Here is a 26,871-nt window from a genome sequence, read left to right as displayed (position 1 = left end):
ACACCTAAAACACACCTCAACACACACCTCAACACACCTCAACACACACCTAAAACACACCTCAACACACACCTAAAACACACCTCAACACACACCTCAACAAACACCTAAAACACACCTCAACACACACCTCAACACACACCTAAAATACACCTCAACACACACCTAAAACACACCTCAACACACACCTAAAACACACACCTAAAACACACCTCAACACACACCTCAACACACCTCAACACACACCTAAAACACACCTCAAACACACCTCAAAAACACCTAAAACACAGCTCAACACACACCTCAACACACACCTAAAACACACCTCAACACACACCTAAAACACACCTAAAACACACCTCAACATACACCTAAAACACACCTCAACACACACCTCAACAAACACCTAAAACACACCTCAACACACACCTCAACACACACCTAAAATACACCTCAACACACACCTAAAACACACCTCAACACACACCTAAAACACACCTCAACACACACCTCAACACACACCTAAAACACTCCTAAAACACACCTCAACACACACCTCAACACACACCTAAAACACTCCTAAAACACACCTCAACACACACCTAAAACACTCCTAAAACACACCTAAACATACACCTAAAAACACACCTAAAACACACCTCAACACACACCTAAAACACACCTAAAACACACCTCAACACACACCTCAACAAACACCTCAACACACACCTCAACAAACACCTAAAACACAGCTCAACACACACCTCAAACACACCTCAAAAAACACCTCAACACACACCTCAACACACACCTAAAACACACACCTAAAACACACCTCAACACACACCTCAACACACCTAAAACAAACCTAAAACACACCTCAACACACACCTAAAACACACCTCAACACACACCTAAAACACACCTCAAACCACACCTCAACACACACCTCAACACACCTAAAACAAACCTAAAACACACCTCAACACACACCTAAAACACACCTCAACACACACCTAAAACACACCTAAAACAAATCTCAACACACACCTAAAACCCACCTCAACACACACCTCAAACACACCTAAAACACACCTAAAACACACCTCAACACACACCTAAAACACACCTCAACACACACCTAAAACACACCGCAACACACACCTAAAACACACACCTAAAACACACCTCAACACACACCTAAAACACACCTCAAACACACCTCAAAAAACACCTAAAACACAGCTCAACACACACCTAAAACACACCTCAACACACACCTCAACAAACACCTAAAACACACCTCAACACACACCTCAACACACACCTAAAATACACCTCAACACACACCTAAAACACACCTCAACACACACCTAAAACACACCTCAACACACACCTCAACACACACCTCAACACACACCTAAAACACACCTCAACACACACCTCAACACACACCTCAACACACACCTAAAACACACCTCAACACACACCTAAAACACACCTCAACGCACACCTCAACACACACCTCAACACACACCTAAAACACACCTCAACACACACCTAAAACACACCTAAAACACACCTCAACACACACCTCAACAAACACCTAAAACACACCTCAACACACACCTCAACACACACCTAAAACACACCTCAACACACACCTCAACACACACCTAAAACACACCTCAAACACACCTCAACACACACCTAAAACACACACCTAAAACACACCTCAACACACACCTAAAACACACCTAAAACACACCTCAACACACACCTCAACACACACCTAAAACACATCTCAACACACACCTAAAACACACCTCAACACACACCTAAAACACACCTCAACACACACCTAAAACACACCTAAAACACACCTCAACACACACCTAAAACACACCTCAACACACACCTAAAACACACCTAAAACACACCTCAACACACACCTAAAACACACCTCAACACACACCTTAAACACACCTCAACACACACCTAAAACACACCTCAACACACACCTAAAACACACCTCAACACACACCTAAAACACACCTTAACACACACCTCAAGACACACCTTAACACACACCTAAAACATACCTCAACACACACCTCAACACACACCCAAAACACACCTTAACACACACCTAAAACACACCTCAACACACACCTAAAACACACACCCAAAACACACCTCAACACACACCCAAAACACACCTCAACACACACCTAAAACACACCTTAACACACACCTCAACACACACCCAAAACACACCTTAACACACACCTAAAACACACCTTAACACACACCTCAACACACACCTAAAACACACCTCAACACACACCTCAACACACACCTAAAACACACCTCAACACACACCTAAAACACACCTCAACACACACCTAAAACACACCTCAACACACACCTAAAACACACCTTAACACACACCTCAAGACACACCCAAGACACACCTTAACACACACCTAAAACATACCTCAACACACACCCAAAACACACCTTAACACACACCTAAAACACACCTCAACACACACCTAAAACACACCTCAACACACACCTAAAACACACCTCAACATACACCTAAAACACACCTCAACATACACCTAAAACACACACCCAAAACACACCTTAACACACACCCAAAACACACCTCAACACACACCTCAACACACACCCAAAACACACCTTAACACACACCTAAAACACACCTCAACACACACCTCAACACACACCTCAACACACACCCAAAACACACCTCAACACACACCTAAAACACACCTTAACACACACCTCAACACACACCCAAAACACACCTTAACACACACCTAAAACACACCTTAACACACACCTCAACACACACCTAAAACACACCTAAAACACACCTCAACACACACCTCAACACACACCTAAAACACACCTCAACACACACCTCAACACACCTAAAACAAACCCAAAACACACCTCAACACACACCTCAACACACACCTAAAACACACCTCAACACACCTCAACACACACCTAAAACACACCTCAACACACACCTCAACACACACCTAAAACACACCTCAACACACCTCAACACACACCCAAAACACACCTCAACACACACCTCAACACACACCTAAAACACACCTCAACACACACCTCAACACACACCCAAAACACACCTTAACACACACCTCAACACACACCCAAAACACACCTTAACACACACCTCAACACACACCCAAAACACACCTTAACACACACCTAAAACACACCTTAACACACACCTCAACACACACCTAAAACACACCTCAACACACACCTAAAACACACCTCAATACACGCCTAAAACACACCTCAACACACACCTAAAACACACCTCAACACACACCTAAAACACACCTCAACACACACCTCAACACACACCCAAACACACACCTAAAACACACCTCAACACACACCCAAAACACACCTCAACACACACCTAAAACACACCTTAACACACACCTCAACACACACCCAAAACACACCTTAACACACACCTAAAACACACCTTAACACACACCTCAACACACACCTAAAACACACCTAAAACACACACCTAAAACACACCTCAACACACACCTAAAACACACCTTAACACACACCTCAACACACACCCAAAACACACCTTAACACACACCTAAAACACACCTTAACACACACCTCAACACACACCTCAACACACCTAAAACAAACCCAAAACACACCTCAACACACACCTAAAACACACCTCAACACACATCTAAAACACACCTCAACACACACCTAAAACACACCTCAACACACACCTAAAACACACACCTAAAACACACCTCAACACAGACCTCAACACACCTAAAACAAACCCAAAACACACCTCAACACACACCTAAAACACACCTCAACACACATCTAAAACACACCTCAACACACACCTAAAACACACCTCAACACACACCTAAAACACACCTCAACACACACCTAAAACACACACCTCAACACACCTTAAACAAACCCAAAACACACCTCAACACACACCTCAACACACACCTCAACACACACCTAAAACACACCTCAACACACACCTAAAACACATCTAAAACACACACCTAAAACACACCTCAACACACACCTCAACACACCTAAAACAAACCCAAAACACACCTCAACACACACCTAAAACACACCTCAACACACATCTAAAACACACCTCAACACACACCTCAACACACACCTAAAACACACCTCAACACACACCTAAAACACACCTCAACACACACCTAAAACACAACTCAACACACACCTAAAACACACCTCAACACACACCTAAAACACACCTCAACACACACCTCAACACACACCTAAAACACATCTAAAACACACGTCAACACACACCTCAACACATACCTAAAACACACCTCAACACACACCTAAAACACACACCTCAACACACAACTAAAACACACACCTCAACACACAACTAAAACACACCTCAACACACACCTAAAACACACCTCAACACACACCTAAAACACACCTCAACACACACCTAAAGCACACCTCAACACACACCTAAAACACACCTCAACACACACCTAAAACACACCTAAAACACACCTCAACACACACCTCAACACACACCTAAAACACACCTCAACACACACTTCAACACACCTCAACACACACCTAAACACACACCTCAACACACACCTCAACACACATCTAAAACACACATCTCAACACACACCTAAAACACACCTAAAACACACCTCAACACACACCTAAAACACACCTAAAACACACCTCAACGCACACCTCAACACACACCTAAAACACACCTAAAACACACCTCAACACACACCTAAAACAAACCTAAAACACACCTCAACACACACCTCAAAAAACACCTAAAACACACCTCAACACACACCTAAAACACACCTCAACACACACCTGAAACACACATAAAACACACCTCAACACACACATCAACATACACCTGAAACACACCTCAACACACACCTAAAACACACACCTCAACACACAACTAAAACACACCTCAACACACACCTAAAACACAGCTCAACACACACCACAAAACACACCTCAATACACACCTAAAACACACCAACTCACCTAAAACACACATCTCAACACACACCTCAACACACACCTAAAACACACCTCAACACACACCTAAAACACACCTAAAACACACCTCAACACACACCTAAAACACACCTAAAACACACCTCAACACACACCTAAAACACACCTCAACACACACCTCAACACACACCTAAAACACACCTCAACACACACCTCAACACACACACCTAAAACACACCTCAACACACACCTAAAACACATCTCAACACACACCTAAAACACACCTAAAACACATCTAAAACACACCTCAACACACACCTCAACACACACCTAAAACACATCTAAAACACACCTCAACACACACCTAAAACACACCTCAACACACACCTAAAACACACCTCAACACACACCTCAACACACACCTAAAACACACCTCAACACACACCTCAACACACACCTAAAACACACCTCAACACACACCTAAAACACATCTCAACACACACCTAAAACACATCTAAAACACACCTCAACACACACCTCAACACACACCTCAACACACACCTCAACACACACCTCAACACACACCTAAAACACATCTCAACACACACCTAAAACACACCTCAACACACACCTAAAACACACCTCAACACACACCTAAAACACACCCAACACACACCTAAAACAACACCTCAACACACACCTAAAACACACCAACTCACCTAAAACACACATCTCAACACACACCTCAACACACACCTAAAACACACATCTCAACACACACGCCTCAAAAACACATGCCTCAACACACACCTCGACACACACCTAAAACACACCTCAACACACACCTAAAACACACTAAAACACACCTCAACACACACCTAAAACACACCTCAACACACACCACAAACACTCCTAAAACACACCTCAACACACACCTAAAACACTCCTAAAACCACCCAACACACACCTTAAAACACACCTCAACACACACCTAAAACACCTTACACACACCTCAACACACACCTAAAACACCTTAACACACACCTCAACACACACCTAAACACACCTAAAACACACCTCAACACACACCTAAAACACCTCAACACACACCTACAACACACGTCAACACACACCTTAACCACACCTCAACACACACCTAAAACACACCTCAACACACACCTAAACACACCTCAACCACACCTAAAACACCCTAAAACACACCTCAACCACACCTAAAACACCCTAAACACACCTCAACACACACCTCAACACACACCTAAAACACTCCTAAAAACACCTCAACACACACCTCAACACACACCTAAAACACACCTCAACACACACCTCAACACACACCTCAAAACACACCTAAAACACCTCAACACACACCTCAACACACACCTCAACACACACCTAAAACACCCTAACACACACCTCAACACACACCTAAAACACCCCTAAAAACACCCTCAACACACCACCAACCAACACACCTAACACACACCTAACAACACCTCAACACACACCTCAAACACACACCTAAAACACCTTAACACACACCTCAACACACCTCAACACACACCTAAAACACCTCACACCACACCCAACACACCTAAAACACACCCTCAACACACACCTAAAACACACCCAACACACACCTCAACACACACCTAACACCCTACACACCCACACACCCTCAACACACACCAAAACACACCTCAACACACACCTAACACACTCCTAAACACACCTCAACACACACCTAAAACACTCAAACGACACCTAACACACACCTAAAACACACCTAAAACACACCTCAACACACACCTAAAACACACTAACACACACCTCAACACACACCTAAAACACCTACACACACCTCAACACACACCTAAACACCTCAACACACACCTACAACACACCTCAACACACACCTAAAACACCACACACCTCAACACACACCTAAAACACCTCAACACACACCTAAAACACACCTAACACACACCCAACACACACTAAAACACACCTAAAACACACCTCAACACACACCTAAACACTCCTAAAACACACCTCAACACACACCTAAAACACTCCTAAAACACACCTCAACACACACCTCAACACACACCTAAAACACACCTAAAAGACACCTCAACACACACCTCAACACACTCCTAAAACACTCCTAAAAGACACCACAACACACACCTCAACACACACCTAAAACCACACCTAAAACACACCTCAACAAACACCTCAACACACACCTAAAACACACCTCAACACAACACCTCAAAAAACACCTAAAACACCTCCACACACACCTAAAACACACCTAAACCCACACCTAAACACACCTCAACACACACCTCACACACACCTAAAACACCTAACACACACCACAACACACCTCAACACACACCTAAAACACACCTAAAAACACCAACAACACACCTCAACACACACCTAAAACACACCTAAAACACACCTCAACACACACCTAAAACACACCTAAACACACCTCAACACACACCTAAAACACCTCAACACACACCTCAACACACACCTAAAACACACCTAAACACACCCCTCAACACACACCTAAAACACACCTCAACACACACCTAAACACCTCAACACACACCTAAAACACACCTCAACACACACCTAAAACACACCTCACACACCCAACACACCTAACACACACCTAAAACACACCCCCTAAACACACCTCAACACACACCTAAAACACACCTCAACACACACCTAAAACACACCTCAACACACACCTAAAACACACCTAAAACACACCTCAACACACACCAACAACCTCAACACACACCTCAACACACACCTAAAACACAACTCAACACACCTAAACACACCTAAAACACACCTCAACACACACCTAAAACACACCTCAACACACAACTCAACACACACCTAAAACACACCTAAAACACACCTCAACACACACCTAAAACACACCTCAACACACACCTAAAACACACCTCAACACACACCTAAAACACACCTAAACACACACCTCAACACACACCTAAAACACACCTCAACACACACCTAAAACACCTCAACACACACCTAAAACACACCTCAACACACACCTAAAACACACCTCAACACCACCACCTCAAAACACCTAAAACACACCTCAACACACAACTCAACACACACCTAAAAACACACCTTAAAACACACCTCAACACACACCTAAAACACACCTCAACACACACCTAAAACACACCCTCAACATACACCTCAACACACACCTAAAACACACCTAACACACACCTAAAACACACCTCAACACACACCTCAACACACACCTAAAACACACCTCAACACACACCTAAAACACACCTAAAACACACCTCAACACACCTAAAACAAACCTAAAACACACCTCAACACACACCTCAACAAACACCCTAAAACACACCTCAACACACACCTCAACACACACCTAAAACACACCTCAACATACACCTAAAACACACATCAACACACACCTCAACACACCTAAAAAACACCTAAAACACACCTCAACACACACCTCAACACACACCCAAAACACACCTTAACACACACCTCAACACACACCTAAAACACACCTCAACACACACTGAAACACACCTCAACACACACCTCAACACACACCTAAAACACAACACCTCACACACAACTAAACACACCTCAACACACACCTAAAACACACTTAAAACACACCTCAACACACCTCAACACACACCTAAAACACACCTCAACACACACCTAAAACACACCTCAACACACACCTCAACACACACCTAAAACACACCTCAACACACACCTAAAACACACCTCAACACACACCTAAAACACACCTCAACACACACCTCAACACACACCTAAAACACACCTCAACACACACCTAAAACACACCTCAACACACACCTAAAACACATCTCAACACACACCTAAAACACACCTCAACACACACACCTAAAACACACCTCAACACACACCTCAACACACACCTAAAACACACCTCAACACACCTAAAACACACCTAAAACACACCTTAACACACACCTAAAACACACCTCAACACACACCTAAAACACACCTCAACACACACCTAAAACACACCTCAACACACACACCTAAAACACACCTCAACACACACCTAAAACACATCTCAACACACACCTAAAACACACCTCAACACACACCTAAAACACACCTCAACACACACACCTAAAACACACCTCAACACACACCTAAAACACACCTCAACACACACCTCAACACACCTCAACACACACCTAAAACACACACCTCAACACACACCTAAAACACACCTCAACACACACCACAACACACACCTCAATACACACCTAAAACACACCTCAACACACACCTAACACACACCTCAACACACACCTCAACACACACCTAAAACACACACCTAAAACACACCTCAACACACACCTAAAACACACCTCAACACACACCTAAAACACACCTCAACACACACCTCAACACACACCTAAAACACACCTAAAACACACACCTAAAACACACCTCAACACACACCTAAAACACATCTCAACACACACCTAAAACACACCTAAAACACACACCTAAAACACACCTAAAACACACCTCAACACACACACCTAAAACACACCTCAACACACACCTCAACACACCTCAACACACACCTAAAACACACACCTCAACACACACCTAAAACACACCTCAACACACACCACAACACACACCTCAATACACACCTAAAACACACCTCAACACACACCTAACACACACCTCAACACACACCTCAACACACACCTAAAACACACACCTAAAACACACCTCAACACACACCTAAAACACACCTCAACACACACCTAAAACACACCTCAACACACACCTCAACACACACCTAAAACACACCTAAAACACACACCTAAAACACACCTCAACACACACCTAAAACACATCTCAACACACACCTAAAACACACCTAAAACACACACCTAAAACACACCTAAAACACACCTCAACACATACACCTAAAACACACCTCAACACACACCTCAACACATACACCTAAAACACACCTCAACACACACCTCAACACACACCTAAAACACACCTCAACACACACCTCAACACACACAACTCAAACAGACGCTTCACTTCTCGCACATCCTGGGAGTCACACACCTCTGCAGCTCCGCCCAGTGTTTACCGCTTCATTAGGTGATGATGAGCACTTTTACCTGCTCACATTTACCTGGTCAGGTTTACCTGCTCACATTTACCTGGTCAGATTTACCTGCTCACATTTACCCGCTCACATTTACCTGATCAGATTTACCTGCTCACATTTACCTGGTCAGGCTTATTTGGTCAGATTTACCTGGTCAGGTTTACCTGGTCACATTTACCTGGTCAGGTTTACCTGGTTAGATTTACCTGGTCAGGTTTACCTGGTTAGATTTACCTGGTCAGGTTTACCTGGTTAGATTTACCTGGTCAGGTTTACCTGGTCACATTTACCTGGTCAGGTTTAACCTAACCCTAACCCTCCCACCACCACAGCACCAGGGTGTCAGTCGTTACCATTTTATTGATTAATCACCATTTAATGATTAATTACCATGAAAATGATGCTAATGTCAGATCTCCTCATCAGATACACACCGACCACCAGAAAACAGCAAACGGGGACTTACAGGTTCTTGGACTTCTTCTTCTTGCTGCCGTCGTCGTCGACCTGGCAGCTGCAGGGCGACCCGGCGCTGAGCTGCAGGAGGAAGCAGAGGACACTGGGTCAGCCGCCGCCGCCACACCGGGCCCTTCATGCACACACCACCCGCCGGGCGCCGCACCAGCAACTCTCACGTATCCAGAAATGGTTCCCACTAAGCACCCTGGGTAACGCGCAACGCGGCGGTATTGGTAAACAGAGACAGAGAGGAACGACCTGAGCAGAACGACTTCAGCTGTTGCTTGCAGGGGGGGTCCAGCTGTGCTCGGGGCCTCAAGGAGCGCCGGCTGCCAGCGGCCGTTCTGATTGGCCGAGAGGGAAAGGGAAGTGGGCCGGGTGGGGGTCAATATCCACTAATCTGCCCCATTGTGTGTGTGTGGTTTCACATAATGAGCTATTGTGTTGCAGGAACACAGGGCCGGGTCCGAGACGCCGATGGTTGGTGTTTTCCACCCGGCGGTGGTTCAGTCTTGAGGGTGTTGGTGGTGGGAACATGTGGGGGGTGGGGGGGTGAGGTCCACCTGATAGCCCCCCAATCCACCCAATACCCCCCACCAGGCACCATTACTTTGGAACCAACTTCCAATCTGGGTTAAGGAGGCTGACACCACCTCCACCTTTAAATCTAAACTTAAAACCTTTCTGTTTAGTAAAGCCTATAGTTAGTGTTTAGTAAACCTCTAGCTGGTGTTGGTAAATCTCTAGGTAGTGTAAACTCTAGTGTGTTAGAGTCAGTAGTCATAGTTGCAGCTATAGAACAAGACTATAATAGTTAGTCTCAAATATAGCTTGGTGGTAGATATGCTGCTATAGGCTTATGCTGCAGGGGGGCACCGACATGATCCACTGGGCGGTGCCTCTCACCCTTCTTCTCTTCTCCTCTTCCCTTCCTCTCTTCTCCATTACCATTTTTATTTATTATAAATATCTCATAGCTATCATTTTTGTCCATCGTTCCTGTAGTTTCTTGTGCCGGCCCCCCTTTTCTCTCTTTTGTGCATGTTTGCAGGCCGGAGCCTCGGGAGCTGCGTTCTGGCCTGCGTTCCCGGTACCCCCCCCCTGAGTTGTCCAGTCGTGTTTTTACTGCGCCCCCTAGAAAACTTTGTGCCTCAAGCCCCACAATACGGTTTGATGTACATGCACGAAAATTGGTACACACCTGTATCATGTCGCAACTTAAAGAAAAGTCTCTTGGCGCCATGGCCGAAACCCAACAGGAAGTCGGTCATTTTGAATTAATGATGTCATTTTGGCGCAATTTATGCCATTTCTTCGGCCGTTAATACGGCCCGAACCGTAACGTGTGTTATACATCAAAATGTGCGTCTCCATCCTGCGACGACGCCCCTTACTTTTATCAGTCAAATGCTTTACCGTGGCGACGCTAGACGCCAAAAAGCGCGCCCCCCCTTCATCTGGTTGGTCCATATTTGATAGTTCCTACTTTCTGCCAGAACTTTTGAATGGTTTGACATAAAAAGTCGTGGGTGGTGTCATTTCTGATATGTTTATGATGATAAGTTGAGTTTTATGTGAAGAAACAGTCCTGGGGGGTCATGAATCAGTCCTGGGGGGGGGGGGGGGGGGGGGGTCATGAAACAGTCCTGGGGGGTCATGAATCAGTCCTGGGGGGGGGGGGGGGGGGGGGGGTCATGAATCAGTCCTGGGGGGTCGTGAATCAGTCCTGGGGGGTCATGAAACAGTCCTGGGGGGTCATGAATCAGTCCTGGGGGGTCATGAAACAGTCCTGGGGGGTCATGAATCAGTCCTGGGGGGGGGGGGGGGGGGGGGGGTCATGAATCAGTCCTGGGGGGTCATGAATCAGTCCTGGGGGGTCATGAAACAGTCCTGGGGGGTCGTGAATCAGTCCTGGGGGGTCATGAAACAGTCCTGGGGGGGGGGGTCATGAATCAGTCCTGGGGGGTCATGAATCAGTCCTGGGGGTCATGAATCAGTCCTGGGGGGTCATGAATCAGTCCTGGGGGGGGGTCATGAATCAGTCCTGGGGGGTCATGAAACAGTCCTGGGGGGTCATGAATCAGTCCTGGGGGGTCATGAAACAGTCCTGGGGGGGGGGTCATGAATCAGTCCTGGGGGGTCATGAATCAGTCCTGGGGGGGGGGTCATGAAACAGTCCTGGGGGGTCATGAATCAGTCCTGGGGGGTCATGAAACAGTCCTGGGGGGTCATGAAACAGTCCTGGGGGGTCATGAATCAGTCCTGGGGGGTCATGAAACAGTCCTGGGGGGTCATGAAACAGTCCTGGGGGGTCGTGAATCAGTCCTGGGGGGTCATGAAACAGTCCTGGGGGGGGGGTCATGAATCAGTCCTGGGGGGTCATGAATCAGTCCTGGGGGGTCATGAATCAGTCCTGGGGGGTCATGAATCAGTCCTGGGGGGGGGTCATGAATCAGTCCTGGGGGGGGGGTCATGAATCAGTCCTGGGGGGGGGGGGTCATGAAACAGTCCTGGGGGGGGTCATGAATCAGTCCTGGGGGGTCATGAAACAGTCCTGGGGGGTCATGAATCAGTCCTGGGGGGTCATGAATCAGTCCTGGGGGGTCATGAATCAGTCCTGGGGGGGGGTCATGAATCAGTCCTGGGGGGTCATGAATCAGTCCTGGGGGGGGGTCATGAATCAGTCCTGGGGGGGGGTCATGAATCAGTCCTGGGGGGGGGGGGGGTCATGAATCAGTCCTGGGGGGTCATGAAACAGTCCTGGGGGGGGCGGTCATGAATCAGTCCTGGGGGGTCATGAATCAGTCCTGGGGGGTCATGAATCAGTCCTGGGGGGTCATGAATCAGTCCTGGGGGGGGGTCATGAAACAGTCCTGGGGGGGGTCATGAATCAGTCCTGGGGGGGGGGGGGTCATGAAACAGTCCTGGGGGGTCATGAAACAGTCCTGGGGGGTCATGAATCAGTCCTGGGGGGTCATGAATCAGTCCTGGGGGGGGGGGGGTCATGAATCAGTCCTGGGGGGTCATGAATCAGTCCTGGGGGGTCATGAATCAGTCCTGGGGGGTCATGAAACAGTCCTGGGGGGTCATGAATCAGTCCTGGGGGGTCATGAATCAGTCCTGGGGGGGTCATGAAACAGTCCTGGGGGGTCATGAATCAGTCCTGGGGGGTCATGAATCAGTCCTGGGGGGGGGTCATGAATCAGTCCTGGGGGGGGTCATGAATCAGTCCTGGGGGGGTCATGAATCAGTCCTGGGGGGGGTCATGAATCAGTCCTGGGGGGTCATGAATCAGTCCTGGGGGGTCATGAATCAGTCCTGGGGGGTCCAGCATGTTTACAGGTTTCCTGCACTAAAAACTACACGTGTCCTTTAAGCAGCAGAACTTTTTTACCTCCATCAGGTCATTTTAGTTTCTCGTATTGATTTGTATTATTGGGAATCTTACGGAGCTGCTGGGGAGGGGTCGTCATGGTAACCGGTGATGTTTGTCAGCAGGCACTTTGACAGGACGACGTCTATCCTGAGATTTTATTTTAACTCAAGACTAGTGTTGTTGTTGTCAGCCTGTTTCAGTTCTAGTTTTAGTCTTTGGGTCCAGCATCATCCTAGTTTTTATTAGTCTTAGATGTTCATTCTCCTTTTAGTCGTGTCAAGTTTCAGTCGACTAAAAGTCATTTTAGTCTTATTTTAGTCAGAATTCTCCAGGACCATTTTAGTCTAGTTTTAGTCAAAGATTGTATTTAGCCATGTCCAAAGATCGATTTTTTTTTTTCAGCATTACAACTTTTGGTAATTTTTCTTTATGCCCAAAAAAGGAATGTTTTGTTGGACACGAGAATAACTGGTACCATGTTTTTGCCTTTACATTTGTTTAAAGGTATGAAAACATTAAAGTTTTCAGTTATAATTGCATACATTGTCTATATTTCATTACTTTATATACGGTCTTGGGGTTACATTTGCATAAAATGATAAAAACCAAATTCTCAAAAATGAAAAAACCAAAAAAGACAGAAAATGGATGTTTCTGTTTCAGTTCTATCAGCATTCTGGGAGCTGATTGGTCCTTAGCATCATTAGCTGCAATACTTGCTGTTGAATCTCAATATAATACTAGTATTAATATGTTGCAGAACTACAGTCATATAATTCATGCAACAGCTCAAAAAACTAATAACACTAACCCAAATCAATATCGTATGGAATCAAATCTTGATAATCGATTCTGAATCTTAAGAATCGGAATCGATTCTTGACATTTGCATCGATCCCCAGCCCTGCGGTGAGCATCATTTCTGAGACCATTCTCTGAAATATTTCACATGTTGTGAAGATCAGACTCTTTGATTTTTAGAGCAGTTTCATTTCTAGGTTTTAAGTTTACAACTTTCCCAGCCTGAGTCTCTCTGGAAGCCTGGCCTGCAGAACTAAAGCATAAAAGAGGGAGGGAAGGAAAAGCACACAGCGTTGCAGTGGTCAGCGGAGCATTAAAACATCCTAAAAATAACTCTGGTATGTGTGTTGCTGAAGACGGTGAAAGAGCGCTGCGTTTCACCAAAGACTGCATGAGGATTAGCCCTCGGGCACCAGATGCAGATGTTTCCACGGCGATGGGAGTAAAGCCCTGCAGATGGAAATAGGTTTACATGTGTCGGCCGCACGTGTCCCGGGATGCAGGTCATCATTCACACGTGGGAAAGAACCAGACGCTGCACTGCAAAAACTCTAAATCTTACCAGGAATATTTGTCTTATTTCTAGTTAAAATGTCTCATTTTTAGTCAAAAAATCTCATTACACTTAAAACAAGAGTCATCACGTGAAAAAACAACAATTTTCACCTGTTTCAAGTAGATTTTCACTTAAAATAAGTAGAAAAATCTGCTTCCACTGGCAGATTTTTTCTACTTATTTCAAGTGAAAATTTACTTGAAAACAGGTGAAAATTGTCAAATAACAAGTTATTTTTCCGGGGATGACTCTATTGTATCTGTAGGAGTATTTGTTTTTTATCCTTGTTTTTCTTCTGACGAAAGGGAGGGCCTTTTTTCCCCCTAACGTGGCCCCAAAAGTCACCAAATTTTGCACCAAGTCAGGCCTGGTGATAATTTAATATTTCATGGTTTGTATTAATGGGCGTGGCCTAATGGCTCAACAGCGCCCCCTAGAAAACTTTGTTCCTCAAGCCCCACAATACGGTTTGACGTACATGCACGAAAATCGGTAACACCGCCTGTATCATGTCACAACTTAAAGAAAAGTCTCTTGGAGCCAAGGCCCCAAACCAAACAGGAAGTCGGCCATTTTGAATTAATCGTGTAATTTTGGCGAAATTTATGCAATTTCTCTCGGCGCCGCCTCTTCGCCCGAACCGTAACGTGCACCCAGGTGTGTTATACATCAAAAATGTGCGTCTCCATCCTGCAGACGTGCATTACTTTTCTCAGTCAAAAGCGTTACCGTGGCGACGCTAGACACCAAAAAAGCGCCCGCACCCCCCCTTCATCTGATTGGTCCATATTTGATAGTTCCTACTTTCTGCCTTAACTTTTGAATGGTTTGACATAGAGAGTCATGGGTGGTGTCATCGGACTCGGTATTGACTCCTTCACCTTAATTGGTGCAAATTAGCCCCCGCCCCTTCTTCTGATTGGTTGTCCCTTTTTTTCTGCTATAACTTTTGAATGGTTTGACATAGAGTTGTCGGGTGGTGTCATCGGAGCTTAGTTTTGAGTCCTTGACTTTTATTGGTGAAAAATTGCCTGTGCGAGGGGCCCGTTCACTGCTGCTTGCAGATTTAATTTAGTGATTATTATTGTCGTTTTTTGGTGTTATTGATTTATTGTTCTGCTGTTTTATGTATGTATTTATTTATTTATTTTTATTTATTTTGTGCTTGTGTTCGAAATAAAAGATATCAAATAAAAATAAATCTAAAAAAAGTTATAAACAGATTAAAAACCCAGACTTCAACTCCTCCAAAAGCCCAAATAAAGTTGTTTTTTGTGCTTTAAACCTCAATCATCCTTTTTTTTGTTTTAACTTACTTGTTTTTATACTTACATTTTATATTATCATTTACATTTTATATCATCATTTCCTGCTTTAACATCCTTTCCTGGAACCTCCGAGTTAATTATAATATTTTGCAGGAATAATTTGACAGTTGGACGAGCAGCCAGCAGCAGATAACAGCAGGATGAGATTAAAGCCGCAGTCACAGGCTGGTATGACTTGAGTTTTGCTGTTGTTGTTGTTTTTAATTGCAGATAAAATAGCAAGAGAGAATCCTACAAGAGAGAGACAACGTCTGGGCCTTCACTGTCTTTCCTGAAACAAGGTTCAACAAGTGTCTCGGATTCTTCTGGCAACACGACTATATGTTTCTTTAAGCAGGTTTTGAAAACATGTCCAGCCTTTACAGTAATATAATAATAATAATAATAATAATAATAATAATAATAATAATAATAATAATATAATAATAATTATAATAATAATAATAATAATAATAATAATAATAATAATAATAATAATATAACCCCTCATGTAGTCATTGATTTGCAGAATCAATACAGATATGTTGATGTTTTGATGTCATTCAGAAATTAAATAGTTCATTTTTAAAGTTGCTTTTTCTTGAAGCAGCGTTTGTGTAAAATATATCAGTAGTCATGATAAAAACTACAGTGGACACGAGTATAAGAGGGAATTAAGATGGGGATATAAAAGAAAAAATATAATAAAATAATATGTATATAAACATATATATAATTTAAAAAAAATATATACATATATATATGTTTTTTCATATATATATATATAAAAGAAAAAATATAATTAAAATATAATATATATATAAAACCATATATATAATTTAAAAAATATCTAAAAAAATAAATATATATATATATATATATATATATATATATATATATATATATTTATATATATATATATATATATAATATATAATATATATATATATATATATATATTATATATAAGAAAAAATATAATAAAAATAATATATATATAAACATATATATAATTTTTTAAAATATATAAAAAATATAACTATATATATAACTATATATAACTATATATAACTATATATATATATATATATATATATATATATATATATATATATATATATATATATATATATATATATACTATATATATATATATATATATATAATATATATATATATATATATATATATAGAGGGCTCTGCCCTAAGTGTCGGCCCTGGGCGTTCCCTGAGAATACTGAGAACTATTCATATTGATACTTTCCAGGACATATTCAGATCCGATCCAGGTGATCTGTGACACCTTTATGTCCGATATGAATATAATATAATATATATGAAGTCTGAACCTGCAGAACGTCCTGGGACAGATTCAGTGATTACTGGGACTAGAGCTGAGGAAGACTAGCTGTAGTCCAGCTCTTCTTCTGTTTCCTTTAACGATGCATTTGAACTGACCCAAGTTGTTTAATTCATGAAAAGACAGATAAGGTCGACATTTCTGTGCAGGTTCCATCCCACGGTGAGTGCTGATCTCTGCACTTTTACTGATAGATCTTCAGGATAAGCAGAACAATGTCTATTTTAAACAGTAAAACTCCTGCCTGGCAGGTTTGATCATGGCATGTTACAGTATTTGCATTAGCAGCATAAAACAGGACCGTTTGCTTATTGGGCCTTTTTTTTCTCTATTGAAAGAGTTTCGACATCTCAAACGTTGTGCCAGAGAAAATAAAAGACGGACAATAAAAAAAGAAACTTCTCCCTCAGAGCGGTACCCGAGGAACAAAGGAGACTTTTCTGAGCCAGAAAACCCAAATGTAAAAATAGAAAAGGATTAAATAAAAGGCCCAAAGAGACGAGAGGGAAAAAGCACCAAACGGCTCGGTGGGAGAGCATTCAATTATCAAGGAATCTTTGGGAAAATTGAGCAAATTATGTTCATAAACAGTATCTTTCTAGTGTTTCCTTTAGCGTTTCTTCCCCACAGGTCTTTTCTCAGGATGTTTGATATCCAGAGGCTTGAGAAAGCATTCCTGATGTGTTTTCATTCAACATGTTCTTTCATGTGTGATTGCGTAACCGCTTAAGTGGCTGGAACTTTTGACTTTCTCCATTGTTTCAAATGTCAAAGGAAATATTTGTGCAACTTCCTCACAAATAAGGGGGATTTGGGAATTTGGGAATAGAATAAATTTCTCTTCCAAGACTTGAGAGTGAAGAGGTTTGTTGTTTTTCAAGGTCTGGATTTTTGCTTTAAGCTTTTTTATCCAGATTATCAACGTTAAAACACTAGACGAGCCCTACAGTCAATTCCTTTGGGTGAACTAGGTATTTAAAATAAATCTTATCATCAAATGACTGTAAGTCGTGTTTTTAAGACGAAGACGGTGAACTTTGTTTTCTGAGCATTTAAATGTAAACTCTGTAGAGCAGCATGTAAAGCGTTGGTTAATTACTCATATAATCTGCTATAAAACTGCTGTTTGTTGTTTTATTTGATGCAAGTCAGTTATAAAGAGTTCCCCAGATGGAACCCTGAGGATCGATGCATGATCTCTATCTACGAGATGATTTTCATGCTGTTTTCTGCATAAACACATAGTCTAAATCAGGGATCGGCAACCCAACATGTTTTAGATCCGTATTGGACCAAAAACACAAAAACAAATATGTCTGGAGCCGCAAAAAATGAAAAGTTTTGTATCAGCCTTAGAATGAAGAAACACATGCTGCATGTTTCTATATTAGTTAGAACTGGGGGGAGATTATTTTTTTCATTGTGAACTTCAAGAAAAAAGTCGAAATTTCGTGAAAAAAGTCGAAATTTCGAGAAAAAAGTTGAAATGTTGAGATTGATGTTTAAATACAATCTTGAAAAAAAAGTCAAAATGTTGAAAAAAAAGTCGAAGTGTCGAGAAAAAGGTAAATATTTTGAGAAAAAAGTCAAAATGTCGAAAAAAAAGTCAAAATGTTGAAAAAAAAAGTCAAAATGACGAGAAAAAAGTCCAAATGTTGAGAAAAAAGTCGTAATGTCGAGATTAATATTGAAGCACGATATTTGATAGTTCCTATTTTCTGCCATAACTTTTAAATGGTTTGACATAAAGAGTCATGGTGGCGTCATCAGACTTAGTTTTGAGTCCTTGACCTTTATTGGTGAAAACTGCATGCGAGAGGGCCCGTTCATCGCTGCTTGCAGCTTTAATTTATTTGTTATTTACTGTTTAATTGTGTCTTGCCGCTTTTAATGTTGATGTAAAGCATTTTGAATGACCTTGTGTTGAATTCTGCTGTACAAATAAACTTGTCTAATCATGAAGGATGTGAGACGAGTGAAAGGTCTTTAGTGTTTCATGTACAGAAGTTCCTCGTGCATGTTGTGACGTGTTTTATGCTCTATCCAAAGTGTTTCCTGGAAAAGTGTGTTTCTGACAGTTTTCCTGCTAACTTTTGTACGTTATAAACTAATGTACAAGAACAGCAGTTAAAGTGACGGCAGATACAGGATGCTGACTCAGTCCAGCTCCGACCACAAATAAAAAACAGAAACAATAACTGCATTGTTTGCACGTTTGTGCTGAGGATGTGGGATTTTCTTCCTGCAGAAAGAAAAAAAGGGAAGGCAGTCTCCTCCATCGAATCTGCCGTCCTTTCCTCCTGTTCTTTAGCTCCTCTAAGGAGATGCTGCTTCCTGCACAAGAACTTCCCATTAAAGGATGTTAATGATAATGAACAATGAACCGCAGCGTCACTTCTCCCAACTGCTCTGAAAAGCCGTCGGTCCTGGAACCGTCTGGGTCCGTGGACGAGAAATAATCCAAACTAATCCGTTTCCCATCTTTTGTTTTGATAATAAAAAACGGAAAACAGAAAACGGATCGTTATCCGTTATCTGTTATCCGTTATCCGATTTCATTGATGTGTTTGAAAATCTAAATTGGGAATTAAAACAGCGAGTGGAAAACGGGTCAGTGTATCTTTTGGTCATTGGATTTTTCCATCATGAGTGGGAATCAAAAAACAAAAAACGATTGGTTTATTTGATTTTCCTTTTAAAACAAAAAACAAATATTGAATTACACTGCATTTTTTCTTTTTTTGTGTTAATATGATTTAACAAAGATTCAAAATACGCTTTTATTTTCGTTTTCTATTTCATATAAGAAAAATGAAATCACTAGTCAACAGGAACGAAAAAACGAACCAAAAACAACCGTTTATTCATATTCGTGCACCGGAAGTTACAGATGGAGGACAATAATTTTGATGTTTTATTAGATTAATTAAACTGCATTATTTTTCTGTTTCATATTTGTGTTGATCTTTTGTCTGCATTCTAATCACATATGTGTATGACACAGGCTAATCCAGATGCGTATGTCTCCTGACATTTCAGTGCACTAATTGGGGATTACACTTGCGTTTTTCCTTCCCTCCTCTTTTCTGTCAGTGTGCAGTTGAGGCAGTTATGCCGTCTTTCATTGATTAGAAAAAAAAATCAGTGTTACAACTTTTCTTTTCACTACTATTAGGCTACGAACATGACATGTCCTTTTGACGAGGATCCAATTGATGCAGGTGGAGCATTAATCCACAGAGAATTTAATATAGTCTTACGTTGAGAGCTGATCATTAGACCACGCATAGGCCTAGATGTATTATCATATTTAGTAAAAATCTAATTTAAATTATGTAATTGATTACAATCACTTCTTGTGAGTAAATACTTTTGTTTGGACTTTTAAACGTCTGTAGGCTCTGCTAATTCTCTCTCTCTCTCTCTCTCTCTCTCTCTCTCTCTCTCTCTCTCTCTCTCTCTCTCTCTCTCTCTCTCTCTCTCTCTCTCTCTCTCTCTCTCTCTCTCTCTCTCTCTCTCAGACTTCCTTAACTCAGACGTCATTGTGCATTTATAAAATTATTCATAGCCAAATATAGCCTATTATATTATCTTATAAGCTATTAGGGCCTGTATATTTCGTTGTCTGTGTTGTTTTTATCTGTGCTTTTTAAAAAATCTGTTTTTGAAGTGCCTTGCAAACTTAGAAAAGTTCTATGACAATAGAGTTTATTATTTTCATTTTATCACCATCTTGTCATTTTGTGGGTAAAAAAGCCTAAGTTAATTTTATTTTACCTTTTGGTCTAATAGATGTATTATTATTGTTGTTGCTGTTGTTCTTTATTTTGTATGGATAGATATTTATCTCAGCGTTTTTCCTGTGTGTGTTTCTTGTTTCAAGTGGTAATTGATGCGCGCTGCGTGACCGTTTACTATTTAGGCCACTCAGTGTCAGACCTGAGCCAGAATTTATGAATGAAGATTGAATGACACAATGAGTGACGTGTTTTTCCACCTACATGAACTGTCTGACAGTTAACCTGATGAAGGTCACAGCCTACCCAAACGTTGTAACAATTATAGCACGACCTTCGGCATAATGGACTGTCGGCATATTGTAGCCTATTCTAGTTTGTTTTTTTTTATTATTATTTTTCCGTGCTTTTCACGACCCTTCTCCCGGTAGAAACATGGAGGCTGCAGTGGAAATCATGAATGACCGTCTTGACATTGTTGTAGCTGCAAATGCATGTAGTTCAAATCCATCAGAAGAGTGAACTTTCACATGATATTGAGATGCTAACATGCAGCAGCCTGTGGTAAAGAACATTTTTCTATCTTTTAACAAGCTCTAGAACTGACGTCAGCCCATTATCCCCACAACAAATGACCACAGTCCCGTTGCTGCTTTGACCTGGTGTTTACTGTTGCTATGACAACTGTAGCTACATCTGGGGGCGTAATGTCAGTAAATACGAGTAAAATACATGCCTCGCGTATAGTGTGAATGCACCGCAGAAAACACAGGGGGGGGGGAATAGTAGCCTAGAGTGGCTGGCTCGAGTGGGACGGGGTGGTACAGAACAACTTCCCCTGGAGAGAATTGTCACAGGAATGCCTGTCAAATATCCAGAACTAAGTTCACTCGGTTGTAAATGGCAGCTTCCGGTGCACGAATATGAATAAACGGTTGTTTTTGGTTCGTTTTTTCGTTCCTGTTGACTAGTGATTTCATTTTTCTTATATGAAATAGTAAACGAAAATAAAAGCGTATTTTGAATCTTTGTTAAATCATATTAACACAAAAAAAGAAAAAATGCAGTGTAATTCAATATTTGTTTTTTGTTTTAAAAGGAAAATCAAATAAACCAATCGTTTTTTGTTTTTTGATTCCCACTCATGATGGAAAAATCCAATGACCAAAAGATACACTGACCAAAACGGTCAGTGTATCTTTTGGTCATTGGATTTTTCCATCATGAGTGGGAATCAAAAAACAAAAAACGATTGGTTTATTTGATTTTCCTTTTAAAACAAAAAACAAATATTGAATTACACTGCATTTTTTCTTTTTTTGTGTTAATATGATTTAACAAAGATTCAAAATACGCTTTTATTTTCGTTTTCTATTTCATATAAGAAAAATGAAATCACTAGTCAACAGGAACGAAAAAACGAACCAAAAACAACCGTTTATTCATATTCGTGCACCGGAAGCTGGCATTTACAAAGCAAGCGCGCGAATGAGCTGTTCTTTACCAACCAAGAGCGCAGTTGAGGCAGTTATGCCGTCTTTCATTGATTAGAAAAAAAAAATCAGTGTTACAACTTTTCTTTTCACTACTATTAGGCTACGAACATGACATGTCCTTTTGACGAGGATCCAATTGATGCAGGTGGAGCATTAATCCACAGAGAATTTAATATAGTCTTACGTTGAGAGCTGATCATTAGACCACGCATAGGCCTAGATGTATTATCATATTTAGTAAAAATCTACTTTAAATTGTGTAATTGATTACAATCACTTCTTGTGAGTAAATACTTTTGTTTGGACTTTTAAACGTCTGTAGGCTCTGCTAATTCTCTCTCTCTCTCTCTCTCTCTCTCTCTCTCTCTCTCTCTCTCCCTCTCTCTCTCTCTCTCTCAGACTTCCTTAACTCAGACGTCGTTGTGCATTTATAAAATTATTCATAGCCTAATATAGCCTATTATATTATCTTATAAGCTATTAGGGCCTGTATATTTCGTTGTCTGTGTTGTTTTTATCTGTGCTTTTTTAAAAATCTGTTTTTGAAGTGCCTTGCAAACTTAGAAAAGTTCTATGACAATAGAGTTTATTATTTTCATTTTATCACCATCTTGTCATTTTGTGGGTAAAAAAGCCTAAGTTAATCTTATTTTACCTTTTGGTCTAATAGATGTATTATTATTGTTGTTGCTGTTCTTTATTTTGTATGGATAGATATTTATCTCGGCGTTTTTCCTGTGTGTGTTTCTTGTTTCAAGTGGTAGCGTCGCTCCATTGGCTACCTGTAAAATTCAGAATTCAATTTAAAATGTTATTACTTGCATATAAAGCCCAAAACGGCTTAGCTCCGCAGTATTTACAAGACCTGATAGTGCCTTATGTTCCTGGCCGAGCTCTCCGCTCCCAGGGTGCAGGTTTACTCGTAGTTCCTAGAGTATCTAAATGTAGATTTGGAGGGCGGGCGTTCTGCTATCAGGCACCATTACTATGGAACCAACTTCCAATCTGGTTAAGGAGGCTGACACCACCTCCACCTTTAAAACTAAACTTAAAACCTTTCTGTTTAGTAAAGCCTATAGTTAGTGTTTAGTAAACCTCTAGCTGGTGTTGGTAAATCTCTAGGTAGGGTAAACTTTAGTGTGTTAGAGTCAGTAGTCATAGTTGCAGCTATAGAACAAGACTATAATAGTTAGTCTCAAATATAGCTTGGTGGTAGATATGCTGCTATAGGCCTATGCTGCAGGGGGGGCACCGACATGATCCGCTGGGCGGTGCCTCTCACCCTTCTTCTCCTCTCCTTTTCCCTGCCTCTCTTCTCCATTACCATTTTTATTTATTTATAAATATCTCATAGCTATCATTTTTGTCCATCGTTCCTGTAGTTTCTTGTGCCGGCCCCCCTTTTTTCTCTTTTGTGTATGTTTGCAGGCCGGAGCCTCAGGAGCTGCGTTCTGGCCTGTGTTCCCGGCCCTCCCCCCCCTCTGGTCATCCCATTGCTTCTTCCACCTGCCTACGTGGATGTCTGCTGTTGCTGCTTCCGCCTGCCTGCACCCCCCCCCCCCCTCTGGTCATCCCGCTGCTGCTTCCACCTGCCTGCTGTGTGCTGTCGACGTCCCCGACCCCCCTAGTCTGGCCTTCGGCAGGAGGGTCCCCCCTTATGAGCCTGGTCCTGCTCAAGGTTTCTTCCTCCTAAAGGGGAGTTTTTCTTGCCACTGTTTGGCTTAAGGTTTTTCTCCCACTAAGGGAGTTTTTTACCTGCCATTGTTTATATAATAATTGCTCGGGGGTTTATGTTTATGTTTATGTTTATGTTTATGTTTTATGTTATGTTTATGTTCATGTTCTGGATCTCTGGAAAGCGTCTAGAGACAACATCTGTTGTATTAGACGCTATATAAATAAAATTGAATTGAATTGAATTGAATTGGTAATTGATGCGCGCTGCGTGACCGTTTACTATTTAGGCCACTCAGTGTCAGACCTGAGCCAGAATTTATGAATGAAGATTGAATGACACAATGAGTGACGTGTTTTTCCACCTACATGAACTGTCTGACAGTTAACCTGATGAAGGTCACAGCCTACCCAACGTTGCAACAATTATAGCACGACTTTCGGCATAATGGACTGTCAGCATATTGTAGCCTATTCTATTTTTTTTTTTAATTATTATTATTTTTCCGTGCTTTTCACGACCCTTCTCCCGGTAGAAACATGGAGGCTGCAGTGGAAATCATGAATGACCGTCTTGAAATTGTTGTAGCTGCAAATGCATGTAGTTCAAATCCATCAGAAGAGTGAACTTTCACATGATATTGAGATGCTAACATGCAGCAGCCTGCGGTAAAGAAAATGTTTCTATCTTTTAACAAGCTCTAGAACTGACGTCAGCCCATTATCCCCACAACAAATGACCACAGTCCCGTTGCTGCTTTGACCTGGTGTTTACTGTTGCTATGACAACTGTAACTACATCTGGGGGCGTAATGTCAGTAAATACGAGTAAAATACATGCCTCGCGTATAGTGTGAAGGCACCGCAGAAAACACAGGGGGGGGGGCGGGGGGGGGGTAGTAGCCTAGAGTGGCTGGCTCGAGTGGGACGGGGTGGTACAGAACAACTTCCCCTGGAGAGAATTGTCACAGGAATGCCTGTCAAATATCCAGAACTAAGTTCACTCGGTTGTAAATGCCAGCTTCCGGTGCACGAATATGAATAAACGGTTGTTTTTGGTTCGTTTTTTTCGTTCCTGTTGACTAGTGATTTCATTTTTCTTATATGAAATAGAAAACGAAAATAAAAGCGTATTTTGAATCTTTGTTAAATCATATTAACACAGAAAAAGAAAAAATGCAGTGTAATTCAATATTTGTTTTTTGTTTTAAAAGGAAAATCAAATAAACCAATCGTTTTTTGTTTTTTGATTCCCACTCATGATGGAATAATCCAATGACCAAAAGATACACTGACCGAAAACTCTTTTCTCTATTTCCTATTCGTTTCCAAGGATACTGAAAACAAGGATTGGACCAATGGGGGGATATAAGAATACTGCACATGCGCAGTAATAAATGAAGAAAGTTGTTTCTGGTTCTTTTGTTGATCAGATTGAAATTTAACAGTTTTAGTTTTTTTTAATGTTGAAACATTCTCTTTCTTCTCTTCTCTTGTCTCCTCAGTCATCCCTTTCTCTCTTTCTTCCTGCATTAATACCGACGCCCTCTTTTAACTTTTTTTTAATGTATTTATTTTTTTAAATGATTATTTATCATTTTTCCTTATTTATTAATGCATTGATTTATGTATTCATTCATTTATTTATTGTATTTATTTATCCTATTTCTTTATTTTTATTTATTTATTTA

At 41.6% G+C, this 26,871-nt stretch overlaps 1 protein-coding gene across 3 annotated transcripts in view; it reads right to left on the bottom strand.

The window, feature by feature from the left end:
* Positions 1-26,871, bottom strand: part of rgs3a (regulator of G protein signaling 3a) — a 265,109-nt gene that overhangs the window by 29,128 nt on the left and 209,110 nt on the right. For all 3 annotated transcript variants that reach the window (XM_061733623.1, XM_061733622.1, XM_061733621.1), the window contains one exon: positions 10,881-10,951. In XM_061733623.1, coding sequence (XP_061589607.1) covers positions 10,881-10,951 — 71 coding nt within the window. The remainder of the gene's footprint in view (positions 1-10,880; positions 10,952-26,871) is intronic.

This window comes from Cololabis saira, chromosome 11 (genome assembly GCF_033807715.1).
Source record: "Cololabis saira isolate AMF1-May2022 chromosome 11, fColSai1.1, whole genome shotgun sequence".
In the NCBI taxonomy this organism is placed as follows: domain Eukaryota; kingdom Metazoa; phylum Chordata; class Actinopteri; order Beloniformes; family Belonidae; genus Cololabis; species Cololabis saira.
Note: the sequence above shows the minus strand (reverse complement) of the source record. Positions and strands in the feature narration are given on the sequence as shown.